This window comes from Rhinopithecus bieti, unplaced genomic scaffold, assembly GCF_001698545.2.
Source record: "Rhinopithecus bieti isolate Rb0 unplaced genomic scaffold, ASM169854v2 scaffold_25396, whole genome shotgun sequence".
In the NCBI taxonomy this organism is placed as follows: Eukaryota; Metazoa; Chordata; class Mammalia; order Primates; family Cercopithecidae; genus Rhinopithecus; species Rhinopithecus bieti.
In genome coordinates, this window is record NW_016812016.1 from 705,237 (window position 1) to 719,015 (window position 13,779).

General features: G+C 38.6%; 1 protein-coding gene and 1 pseudogene across 1 annotated transcript; one reads left to right on the plus strand and one right to left on the minus strand.

The window, feature by feature from the left end:
• Positions 1-909: 909 nt before the first annotated feature.
• Positions 910-8,408, minus strand: DSTN (destrin, actin depolymerizing factor). The gene is given in 5 exon segments (XM_017895503.1): positions 910-2,118; positions 4,541-4,617; positions 8,123-8,217; positions 8,219-8,326; positions 8,328-8,408. Coding segments are annotated over 5 exon segments (465 nt in total). The 5' UTR covers positions 8,403-8,408; the 3' UTR covers positions 910-2,008.
• Positions 8,409-9,374: 966 nt separating this feature from the next.
• LOC108544395 (rho-related GTP-binding protein RhoG-like) lies at positions 9,375-12,237 on the plus strand (annotated as a pseudogene).
• The last annotated feature ends 1,542 nt before the right edge of the window (positions 12,238-13,779 follow it).

Genomic DNA, 13,779 nt, shown 5'->3' on the forward strand with positions numbered 1-13,779 from the left:
CCCCCGGGGCTGGAGTGCAGTGGCCGGATCTCAGCTCACTGCAAGCTCCGCCTCCCGGGTTCACGCCATTCTCCTGCCTCAGCCTCCCGGGTAGCTGGGACTACAGGCGCCGCTACCTCGCCTGGCTAGTTTTTTGTAGTTTTTAGTAGAGACGGGGTTTCACCGTGTTAGCCAGGATGGTCTCGATCTCCTGACCTCGTGATCCGCCCGCCTCGGCCTCCCAAAGTGCTGGGATTACAGGCTTGAGCCACCGCGCCCGGCCGAGCCTATTACTCTTAGACTACAAACCTGGACAGCATGTTACTATACTGAATACTGTAGGCAACTGTAACACAACGGTATTTGTGTTTCTAATTACAGCAGAAAATACCTTGCAATTATATGGGACCACCATAGTTTATGTGCAGTTTCTGACATGTAATAATACAGAGCTGTGTATCAAAAGGCTAACCATGTGATGGTGTGGTAGGACAATGTACAATTTCCCTTTTCTCTATTTTCTAAATTTCAAATGTGAATTTATTACCTTTATGATTTTGTGTAATGTTTATTACACTTATAGTGTAATAAACATTGAAAAATTCCCCAACTTTTACACCAACTTTCTTATTCACCAGAGGGAGCTGTGACTTTTTGAGACATGGTCTTGCTCTGTCATCCAAGCTGCAGTACAGTGGCATGATCTTGGCTCACTGCAGCCTTGACCTCCTGGGCTCAAGTGATCCTCCACCTCAGCATCCAAAGCAGCTATCCTCTTGCCTCAGCCTCCCAAAATGCTGGGATTACAGGAGTGAGCCACCACACTCAACCAATCTTAATTATTGGAAATACCCAAACCTCAATGACTTACCCCATATGGAAGGTAAAATCTTATATTCCCAATTCACACATAAATAATTACACGAGAGATAAGTCAAAAATGCTTCCTTTATTACACAAAGCCAATACTGCTACTTCTAAGTTCAACTGTTGGTGCATCTCTATATCGTTCAAAGTGTTATGCCCATGATATGAACAATGACCACTTCCAAATGTCAGTGAACAGTGGCTCCCTGTGAGTGTCATCATGGTACCTCTCCCCATTGCACACAAGTCAACAAACTGCTCTAGAAAATTAAGTTCTCCCAGGCCCAGAGTAAACATATACTCAATATTCTTCCATACTTTATTATACCTTAAGAAGCAAACTTCTGAATGAGATACAATTAAAGATACCACAGGTGTCCTAGTTTGTCAATATTGTTTTGCCATTTTCATTAACAAAGCAGATTACAATGTAGCCCTAATTTGCATTATAATTTATTACAAGACACTGCACATTCTCCTGAAGACACACCATGATTTGCAAGATGCCAGGTCACTCTCCCAATCAGTGAATGGTGAGCTCACCGGCAGGTGCAGGGCTACTTCCTGTATTCCAATGATGTGCTTGAAATAGTGCTTTTGCAAGATCAGTGTGGATTATGTGGACACAATTTTGAAGCAATCTCCATTACACATTTGGTAGAAGTAAAAGACTGCCTGACTTAATCTTACTATTAGTGTACTAGTGTTGTTATATTATAAAGACATATTATATTCCATTATTCTGCTTAGCTCAAGGAAGAATAAAGAATTTGGGCCAAAATTATAACCAGATTATGAGCAATTTTCTAAGCGAAAGAAACAAAGTAAATGCTGAGGTTACTAAAGATGTAATAATTCTCTTCACATGGCCTTTACTGTTTTGTGAACTGCATCATTTAAAATCCTGAGCTTAACAAAAATCTTTATAAATCAACTCATTAAAACAGGCATATGGCCAATAAGAATTTAATTTCACACCAATAAAACTTTAGACTTTAGATTTATTTAGGGGCTGTTTGCGTATGTTTATAGAATATTTCGTTTAAAAGATGACGAGACAGCTCCCCCTCAGTGAGACTCTGGCCTAAATATATTTGCTTTATTTATATAGCAAGAGAATAACATTAAACATGGAAGCTTTCAATTTGTGGCACTGAAAGACCTACACAGGGCATCCTTCAAAGGCTACAATTAAGGATCCACCTAATTTTTCAGCAATACAAGCCCGATTGAGATCTTCTGGTCCATTTGCTTGACATTCATGTTTTATGCCTAGAGAGGAAAAAAAACAATTCTATTTAGAATTATGGCAGCAGTTTATCTCTTTCTCTAGGATATCAAACTTTTAAAAGACCGGTTCTAATCTGGATAAACTGGGGTATATACAAACACAGAATACTACACAGTAATAAGAATAAATAATTGTAACTACATGCATCAAGGTAGATGGGCCTCACAAACGGCATTCACTGAAAGAATCCAGATTTAAAATGCATATATTCTATTATATATATAGATATAGCATACAAAATCAGCCCACACTAACTTATGCTGTTAGAAGCCAGGGTGCTGGCTACCTTGAGGAGGAAGGGGCAGGCAGAAAGAAGTGCTATGAATTGAAGGGAACAGCACCAGAGAGGCTTCTGCGGTGCTGGTTATTAGATTAAGAAATAACCATTATGTTCACTCTGAAAAATTCATCACATTCTACAATAATTTGTGACATACACTTTTCTATAGATATGTTGTACTTCGCTACAAAGCTAAAAGACAGGTCTAGTAAAAAAATTTTCTTGGTTTTTAAAATATAAAAATACAAATTATTTTGATTGCACAGTTGATTTTGTCAACTGTATTGAAAAGCAAACAGCTGGCTCTTCAATGGTATTACACTACACATTTATAAATTGATCACAATTAAAACTATGTGAAATATTAGTGACTGCTTTCTTAGAACAATTACACTACCAACTACAAAAACGAGCTCAATTATGGATTACATACAGTAGCCTCTCTGTAAATGGCCACTGTCTTTTAAATAGCTGCATGGTTATTCCCATCATTTAAAGACCATTTATTTCTCAAGCTGCTGAAAGCACAGGAGGTCAGCTTTTGAGCTACTCAGGACTGATCTGAGAAAGCCAGTGGATGCTTTCATTAGAAAAAAAAGGTAGCATGGTCACTATCTTTTTTTTTTTTTTTTTGAGATGGAGTTTTGATCTTGTTGCCCTGGCTGGAGTGCAATGGCGTGATCTCAGCTCACTGCAATCTCTGCCTCTTGGGTTCAAGCATTCTTCCTGCCTTAGCCTCCCAAGTAGCTGGGATTACAGGCACGTGCCACCACGCCCAGCTAATTTTTTTTTTTTGTATTTTTAGTAGAGACGGGGTTTCACCATGTTGGTCAGGCTGGTCTTGAACTCCTGACCTCAGGTGATCCACCTGCCTCGGCCTCCCAAAGTGCTGGGATTACAGGTGTGAGTCACTACACCCAGCCAGTCACTATCTTTTATTATCACCAAATCAAGTGTGCAAAGCAATTCCCTTTACTGAAAGGCAATGCAGAATAAAGATAATAAGGAATCCACTCTGAACCTTTTGGTTGGGCTGGGAAAGTGTTGAAGCTAAAGGATTTAAAAGCATCTGTTAGCAATCCAGTGACACACTTCTAGGGGGTGCCAAACATCAGACCAAATGCACGAAGAACCTGACCCGGCAATAAACTATGCAGCAGCAAGCCTCGGGAAAGGAAGCAAGAATTTTTTTTCATAACTAAAAAACAGACTAGGGCAAACCTGTTCTACCATGAGAATATAAAAACCAGTGACAGTAAAACAAACAACAAAATCAACATCAGGCCAAGCCCTTGTGACCTTGGCTCACTCAGCTGTTTGGAAATAGCCATGGAAGGAAGGTGGCAGGGCAAACTCTTGAACTAAAACTCACACATGAGACCAAGTCTCCCCTTCTACAGCTGAGAGAATCAAGGCCCATGGAGGTTAAGCAGTTCTGGCCAAGGCCACACAGCAGTTAGACAGGCTTCGCCCTCAGTGCAGGCCTTTGGGCACTTGCCCCATGCATGTTCTTCCCATCATACCAACATTTTCTCCTGGCTGAAGTCTGGCCAGGCCATCTCATCAGGATCCCAATCACCCAGTGGCAAGTCAAATAGAACTGACCAGCTCAGGAGTGGGTGCACTTTCCTTGGGACACAGATGAATCAATTACCTAAAATCATGCCATTCAACAGTAAAGCTGGAGAAAAGAGCATCCTTTCTCATTTAGGTACATCTCCCTTTTGCAACTTTATTATAACAATTACATTCAAAGGCAAGAGCAAATGTACTATTATGTCCAATGTTAAACAATCAGTCTCCACCTCCTACATGAGAAAACTGGCAGCACCTCAAACTAGTTTAAAACCAGCCTAAATAAACGATATATACAGACGTCGTCAAGGGCAGAGTTATTAAATACAGGCTGGGAAGACTCAGAGCAACCAGCACAAAGCAGAAGATACATGGAAAGCCACGTTCAATCTTCTGCTTTTCTCAAAACAAGTAACACTTCTCCCTTGTGCCTGAAGTTCTGCAAAAAAATAAGGTGCTTCTCAGAAAAGGTGCTGCCCCATTCTGGGTGTCTGGGTGTCTGGGTGTTTACCATACCTCTACATATTCAGAGGTAATCTAGAACATACCTTGAAATTTCTTTTTAATTGCATCCTTGGAGCTTGCATAGATCATTTTACTTTTCAGAGGTGCCAGTTCTGGTGCCCTAGATAGAAAGATGCCAAAAATGAAAAAAGTGGTCTAGAGAAAGTACAACTTGCATCTTGTTAAACATTTGCTTCAGTGTCAAGGGGAGAATCCTCAGACTCTCCTGAGATATTTTTTCTTAACTGAATATTTGTTCTACCTCCCCAGCAGCTCAGAGAGGAAATGCTACAGTTAGGCATAAGTAGAATTACTCAGGTTGACCAGGGTGGGAAAAAAGAAGAGAACCACTGGTGGCAAAAGACAACCACCAATTAAAAATCAGATCACAGTGGCCACAATGAAAGAACCAATACTGAGTACTGCACTGTATAACTCAATTCTTTTTCTCCAGAATATTTCTGTTCATTTATTATTAATAAAGGATTGGATTCAGGCTAATATTTACACAAGGTTTTTTTGACAGTTTTTCTTGTTGAAAAAAGTTTTTAAAATACAGAAAAGTACAGATATAATCTAAGTATGAGTGACCACAGAATTAAATGCTAATATTTTGGCACCTTTGCTTCAGATTGTTTTCTAAAAAAGAATAAAATCAAAAAAAAAAGGAAAAAAAAAAAAAAAAGAATAAATTAACACATAAAAGTCCTTTTCTTAGACTTCCCCAGTCCCTTCATCTATTCCAATAGCAGGTTTTGATCCCACAGATACTTGTTTTTAGTCTAACATAACAATACATGTTTAATTATAGATCTGGGAGTCCACGTTTCAATAATTCTCTTGAAAAAAATATTAAATCCACTTGTATAATCTCATGATTCTAAATACAGCTTTCACAAAGATTTCTAAATGGCAACTCACCAATAATTATGTCTTGTCAATATTATTACTATCTTGTATTTATAAAATTTGAGCACGTTCTCCCTCTTGAATGGAAGCGTGTTGGAAGAACAGCATATGCATCACAACACCTTCAGCAGCAACACTGAAGAATGATTAGTAATGGACAGAAACCCCTGTCCCACTCAGACTGCTTGCACGTGAGTCCTTCTTTCCTCTGTACGCCAACCCATAGGCCCACCTCCATGCCACAATGCTAAAATATCACAGAGAAGATGCAGTACAGTAAGTCCACACTTAACATTGCCAGTCGGTTCTTGGAGCCTGTGACTTAAAACAAAATGACATATACCAAAACCAGTAATTTTTTTCTCAATGTTATAACAAAACTACATTGAAGGAAATGATGCTATTTGAGGACCTGGTGTATGTTGTTTTGCTTACAGTTGCGGTTTCGAAGAGCCTCCTGGAGGTCACTGAGATATTACTGTATAGCTAAATACTTCTGAGCATTTAATAATTCCATTTAGCTGCCACACTTCGAGGACATTCAACAGTCATGAGCACTGGCATGTGGACCTCACCTAGTGTACCCCTTACCCCAGTGAGCAGAGATTCTATTCTTAGGAAAAAGGAAATGGGCAGTCTGTCTCTCAGAGGCTTATTCATCCCAATCCTAAGGTCCAGTGAAGGAGGCAAAGTCATCACAACCTCAGGACTGGCAGATATTTGAGCTACAGAGTGGGTACTTTTCTTTTCTTTTTTTTTTTTTTTTCTTGAGATGGAGTCTCACTCTTTCGCCCGGGCTGGAGTGAGTGGCACGATCTCGGCTCACCGCAACCTCCGCCTCCCAGGTTCAAGCGATTCTCCTGCCTCAGCCTCCCGAGTAGCTGGGACTACAGGCGTGTGCCACTACACTCAGCTAATTTTGTATTTTTAGTAGAGATGGGGTTTCACCACGTTGGTTGGCCAGGATGGTCTCGATCTCTTGACCTTGTTATCCGACCGCCTCTGCCTCCCAAAGTGCTGGGATTAGAGCCACTGCGCCCGGCAAAGTGGGTACTTTTCTTATGAAAATAGGTCAGAAACATAAAAAAGCATTAGCTGTTCTGATTTTATTCTAACCAAATTGTTAAACTACTTGAAGAGCTGCTCCTTGGGTGGAGTTTGTTATAGAAAATGGCTTTAATAAGGTTCTACCTTTTCTTAAGTAATAGTGTAATAGTGCAAAATAAACCATTGCACTAACACTAAATTTCCTTTTCTTCTATTATTTTCCAAATTTTAAAATAAGAATGTATAATTTTCATAATTACAAAATACATAAAAGCAGAAAAAATAACTGTAAATTAAGGAAATAGTGACCCATTTAAAAGCCTAAACCATTAGCTGGTCTATCTGCCACTCAGCTGTGAATGCCAGAAGAGCAGGGACTTAACTTCACAGCTGTTTTCCCAGGTCCTAACACAGTAGCTGGCATGTAGTAGAAATAAAGTTCAATAAATGCACATTCATTCAAATCCTTGTTAATTTTCAGTCTTACGTACCCCGCTTCAATGGACTCTAAGCCGCCCGAATACGTGCACCCTGACCTCATATTTGCATTCCTCACAGCAATTTAGTTTAATCAAGTGCAGTAAAAGCTTACTGAAATAGAAGTGAGGTGTGACCTCGAGTATCTTCCTTTTTAAACCTCAATCCTCTGCATCTCCTACTCCCATATCCCTTACACTCCAAACTATTGATGGCACACAGCTAAAAGCTAAGTCCCTCCCTGCCTTGCCCTGACTCAGGCCAAAGTATCAAGAGAATCCTTGCTCCTCTAACAAAAAAAAAAATCAGGTGGTGTTACCATTTCTCCCTCCCCTTGGAAACTAAAGAATTGTATTCCTGGCCGTATCAAGGAATGTAGTATAATATTCAATAAATGAGAGATCCAGGTGTAACTTTTTCTAAAGCTTCATCTCAAATACTGACTTACCTGAAAAGACCAGAATAATTAAACAACATTTCAAGAAAAAGGCCATAAAAATAACTTTATAGCACTGTTTCACTATCTAGAGTAACACTGACCAACAGTTTTCTGCAGTGACGGAAATGTTCTGTATCTGTGCTACTCAATAAGGTGGCCACTAGTCAGATGTGGCTACTGAGCATTTGAAATGTGGTAATTCATTCAGCTAACAAACTGAATTTTTAATTTTAAATAATTTAAATAGCCACATGTGGCTAGTGACTGCACTACGAAACAGTACAAATGTAGAGCGAATTATAGCAGGGAGGGAATGGTACCAACTTCAAAAGTAGCGGACCACAGAGGCACAAGTAAAGGGTATATATTTAAAAGAGTAGAAGGCTGGTTCCTGGCACAGCTCCTTGGAAAAGTAGGGGTTTGGCTTATAATAAGAAAGTTAAAAGAAGTAGGAAATTTTAGCTTATAAAAGCAGTACATTTAGAGGATGCCTCCTGTCCTTTCCCCATAAAACATACACACACCACACACACCACAATCAATTACTGAGAGTCATATAGCAAGTAGACAGAAAATAGTCAAAATTTAGTTGTGGTCCCATTAACATCAGCCCTGGTAACATTATGAAACCTATAAATAAAAATTAAATAACAACTGCAAAGAGTTGAATAAAAATTACTTTGGTGCTGGAACTGGTTTTCCGAGTGCTAACAAAGTAAGTTTTACAGAGGCTAAATATTTCCAACATGCTTACCACAAAAAAAACATCAACTCTTCTTTTCTGGATTCTTTTGTTTCAAAAAAAGCTTCGCAATCATACAAAGCATAGCGACAATCTTTTTCAGGAAGGCATTCCCACAAAAATGGCTTGAAAGGAATCAGTTAATGGTTAGCACCGAACATCTCCAACCAAAGATCGTCTTTTGCTTCTTTCTACAATGATGCACTTTTTGTCTGCAACTGAGACAAAAAATGACAGCTTCTTTCTTTTCTTTGATTTCTTCTGGTGTGGAACATTTTAGCGAAACTTTCATGTCATAAAAAATGGCGAGCATACTTCTCAGCACATTGGCAGCTCCTGAGGCCTCTGATGAAAAATACATGAGAAAAGACTTACAATTTTATTGTGCCAAACGTAAAATACTAAATTCTGCTTATAGATTGGCATATATTTAACATTTTACAGGTACATCATCTAATTAAAAAACTAGAAATTTGAGCTGTAATCATTACTAATTTCAGACATCAAACTTTTTAAAAGATCACAAATATATGCCTTTCATCACTACTGCACAGGGGTAAAGAAACATTCAACTACAGCAGCCTCTCCTACCCAAGAATCTTAAAAGAAGTGTTTCCTAAGGTGCTGGGTTATTTTCTTCTTATACAGGTTGCTTAGAGCATTGACCACAGGCAGATCATCTTCCCAGTCTGTATGCTGATGACACCTAAAATTCCTTTTGTAATACACAGTAGCTGGTCATAGCTGCTAGACTGGGAAATTTTCATCCCTACAGCATCTCTTTCTCTAACTAAAAAAAAAGATTAAGAGGTCTTTGCTCTACTCACATTTCAAATTATGTGATCAATATTCAGTATTAGTCACCTGCCATTAAAATTTCACTTAAAAATTCCAAATTTTAAACCAAGATTAGAATAAATAAGAAAATGTCTACTGCTATAATAAAGAGGGTATCTTAATTCGGGATTATACTGACCAGAAAAATAATCTTTCACTAAGTTATACTTGCTATTCTGGGACAAAGCATAGTTAAACAAGATTTTGATAGCACAAGACCTTAAACCAGTTTTTAATTTTTTCATCTTGAGGAATGTGCTATTTACATTAACTTTACTATATCCATAATTTTTAATGCTTCATTAACTACTTTGTTTTGCATGTTAGCTTTTCTAAAACAAGAATTATAAAGCCCAACAAGAGATGCCCAGGAGGCTGTGCCAGTCATGGTTGAACAGCACTGGAGGATGATCAGACTAAGGGAAGAATGCAGACAATCAAATGTGTGATTGTAGGAGATGTGACTGTAGGCAAAGCCTGCCTCCCCATCAGTTATACAACAAACGCCTTTCCTAAGGAGTATATCCCCAATGTCTTTGACAACTATTGCACCCAGACATCTGTGGATGCCCAAATCATCAGCCTGAACCTGTGGGACACCACTGGCCAAGAGGAGGAATATGACGAACTGCGAATGTTCTCCTGTCCCCAGACCAATACCTTTGTCATTTGTTTTTCCACTGGCAACCCATCCTCTTATGCCAATGTGAGGCATAAGTAGTACCCAGAGGTCACCCATCATTGCCTCAATGTATCTGCTATGCTGGTAGGCACCAAAAGGGACCTGTGGAGTGACTGTGAGACAGTGAAGAAGCTGAAGGAGCAGAGCCGAGTGCCAATGACTCCTCAGCAAGGCCCCTCCCTGGCTAAGCAGGTAGGAGCTGTGAAGTATCTGGAATGTTCAGCCTTGATGCAGGAAGGGGTGCATGAGAGATGGGATCTCGTTACATTGCCCAGGCTGGAGCTTAGTGGCTACTGACAGGCATGATCATAGTGCACTGCAGCCTTGAACTCCTAAAATTGGGCAGTCCTCCTGCCTTGGCCTCCCAGATAGCCGGGACTGCAGGTGCATGACAAAGCGCCTGGTTACTTTATTTCTTTTTACTGTTGAATAATATTCTATTGTTTGGATATCCCACATTTTCCTTGTCTATTCATCAGTTGACAGACATTTGGGATGTTTCCACTTTTTGGCTATTAACACTGCTACAAACACTCATGTACAAGGTTTTGTGTGGACATGTTTTTAATTCTCTTGGGTAGAAAACTAGGAGTGCAATTGCTGGGTCATATGGTCAATTTATGTAAAACCATGCTTTGAGTCAAGAATGGTATCTTTAGACTGGGTGTAGTGGCTATGACTGTAGTCTCAGCACTTTAGAGGGAGAGGGCAAGAAGATCACTTGAGTTCAGGGGTTTGAGACCAGTGTGGGCAACATAGGGAGACCGCGCCTCTAAATTTTTTTTAATAAAAGGGAAAATGAATCATAAGCAATAGAATTTAAATACTAAACAATGGAAAAATATTAATGATACCCAAATTAATGTCAAATCATTTAAGAAATAAAAATGCACATAAGATAAAGATAACCAACAGAATGAGAGAAAATGTCAGAAAATCCTACAAGGAACTTGTCAGAATAAAGAACCCTTACAACTCAATCATAAAAAAAGGCAAATACTTCAATTGAAAAACAGTTAAAGGATTTAAATAGTTCTCCAAAGAAAATATATAAATGGTTAACAAGGATATGGAAAAAATGCTCAACATCAATAGTGATTAGAGAAAAGCAAATCAAAACCATAATGAGATACCTCTTCACTTCAAAACCATAATGAGTCACCCACTAGGAGGGCTAAAATAAAAAAGATGGACAATAACAAATGTTTGTGGGGTCATGGAGAACTTGAAACCCTGATATGCTACTGTAGAACTGTAAAATGGTACAGCCGCTTTGGCATGCAGTTTGGCAGTTCCTCAAAAAGTTAAACATAAAGTTAACACCTGACCTAGGAATTTCACTCTTAGGTATATATACACAAGAGAAATGAAAATGTGTCCACACCAACACCTGTACACAAATGTTCACAGCAGCATTATTCAAAATAGACCAAAAGTGAAAACAACCCTCAAGTCCACTTAGTGATTAATAGATTTTTAAGATATAGTATATCCACACAATGGAGTATTTCTTGGCCATTAAAACAATGAGGTACCGATACATGCTACAACAAGGATGAACCTTGACAAACACTGTGCTATGTGAAAGAAGCCAGACAGAAAAGGGCACCTATTGCATGATTCTATTTATATGCAATGTTCAAACTGGGTAAAATCAATAGACAGAAGGTAGACTAGTGGTTTCCAGGGGTTGAGAAAAAAAGGGAATGGGGAGTGACTGCTAATGAATATGGGATTTCCTTTTGAAGTAATGAAAATGTTCTGGAAGTTGACAGGAGTGATGCATACACAACGATGAATATACTGAAAAACCACTGAATTGAACTGTACTTTGTGAATCTACTGAAAAACCACTGAATTGAACTGTACTTTGTGGTATGTGAATTATACCTCAATAAAGTTGTTACAAATACCACGTATTCTCACTTATAAATAGGAAATAAATAATGTGTACACATGGACAGAGTGTGAAATAATAGACAATGGAGAGCCGGGGGAGGATGAGAAATTAATTAATGCGTAGAATGTATGTTATTTGGGCGATGGATACCCTAAAAGATCTGGCTTCACTACTACACCATCCATGCATGTAGCAAAATTACACTTGTACCTTCACAAATTTATACAAACAAATAAAAAATAAAGTTGTTACTTTAAAACCCGTGCAAGAATTCTGGGAGAAAGACACACTAAGATCCTAGCACTTACTTAATATTAAGGTAACTGGGTCATTTCATCATTTCATTCATTAAAGATCTCTAAATAATACACTCCAATGCCATCTACTCCACATTTTCTGTTCATAAATGAACATTCACTCTAATAACAGAAACAGAAAATTAAGACTAGAAAATTCTTAACTACACAATGTTAGCACATTCCTACTTTAAAAAAGCACTTTTCTTAAACCTTTTACTGCTTTAAGAGTAGTATATTTCTGATCTTTACAACGTATCTTACGTTAAGCAAGTTAAAAATCTTCATTTTGCAACAGATGAATAAAATGTTCAAAGAAACAAAAATTGAAGAACTAGAAACAGACCCCAATCCCTCTAACTCCCTAGTCCATAATGTTGAAATCACATTTGACCCAACAAGCAATTTCTAAAAGCATGAAGGCAACATTTAAAGCCTTATATTCAATTGACCAATATTTGAATACATCTGTCAATATCCAAGCATCTCAAACATTCTAAATTCTGATTTGTAAATTGAATCAATGATTACTAGTAATCGAAAACAAAGTGAATGTGTATTCTGCAATTATAAAACATAAATCTCAGCCAAACCTGGCTGTAACTTACAAGCTCCTTAAAAGCCTCAGTAAGGAAGAATTTTGTCTTTTTTTCTATTAGAAATGATGTCTGTGGAGGTTTCTTATACCATTAGACACTTGTGCTTGAGGAAATTAACATTGAAATACTGAATCACACTGAATACTGTGAAGGAGAAACTGGCACAGAAACTGGAAGCAGAAAACCAATTTTGAGACAATTACAAATATTCAGAGAAGAAAGTTCTGAACTACAGCAGTGAGGTTAAAAACAGAAAAATTCAAGGACATGTCAAAGTCAAATCAATACAGTTGAATGAGACACAGAAGAGTGGTAACAGATGAGCCCCGGGATTCTCTCGATTAGTGACTAGACTGCGATATATGAACAGAAAAGGAAATATGGCACAGTATGACACATCAACTCTGAAGATTGTGCAAGACATCTAGGTGGAGATGACCAGACAGCAGTGGAAGTATGAGCATGGATCTCATTGGAAGGCTTCACCTAATACATATTTTGGACTAGCCCACACCAGGGGGTCACAAACATTAAGCAGCAAATCTAGTTTCTCACCATTGAGTATGTATGTAAAAATTAAAAAGTAAAAAAAGAAAACAAAACAAAAAAAACCCCAAACCATCAAGGACACTAAAAAGAGGCAATCAGAAAGAAAACTAAGAAGAAAAAGTAAGGAGGAAGAAAGCAGTATCTTAGAAGCAAGGGAGAATATTTTGAGGAGGAAAGTCATCAACATCCAATTCTGCAGTATTTGCGACAATGAAAACACACCACTGGGCTTGGCAACTGGGTCTCTGAACATTTCAATAGATGGGAGAAATGGGACAGAAGTCAACCATAATGGACTGGAGACCCATCGGGAACTGAAGAGGTAAAGACAGAAAACGTAAGATGGCTAACAATGAAGAAAAAAGGGAAGACTGAATGCTACTTGATGAAAGTTGTCTTATGATTGGGGCGATGTAACTGTTCTAGATGTTTAAGAACTTGATGTTAAAACAGAACAAACAAAACACTGAGTACTTACTACTGCCTGATACTTGTAAATCAAAACAATTCTATGAGACAGCCACTATCACTATTTGCATCTTTTTTTTTTTTTTTTTTGTTTTTTTTGAGATGGACGGTCTTGGCTCTGTCGCCCAGGCTGGAGTGTAAGTGGTGCAACTCTCGGCTTACTGCAAGCTCCGCCTCCCAGGTTCATGCCATTCTCCTGCTCTCAGCCTCCTAAGCAGCTGGGACTACAGGTGCCCGCCCCAATGCCCGGCTAATTTTTGTATCTTTAGTAGAGACGGGGTTTCACCATGTTAGCCAGGATGGTGTCTCAATCTCCTGACCTCGTGATCCGCCCACCT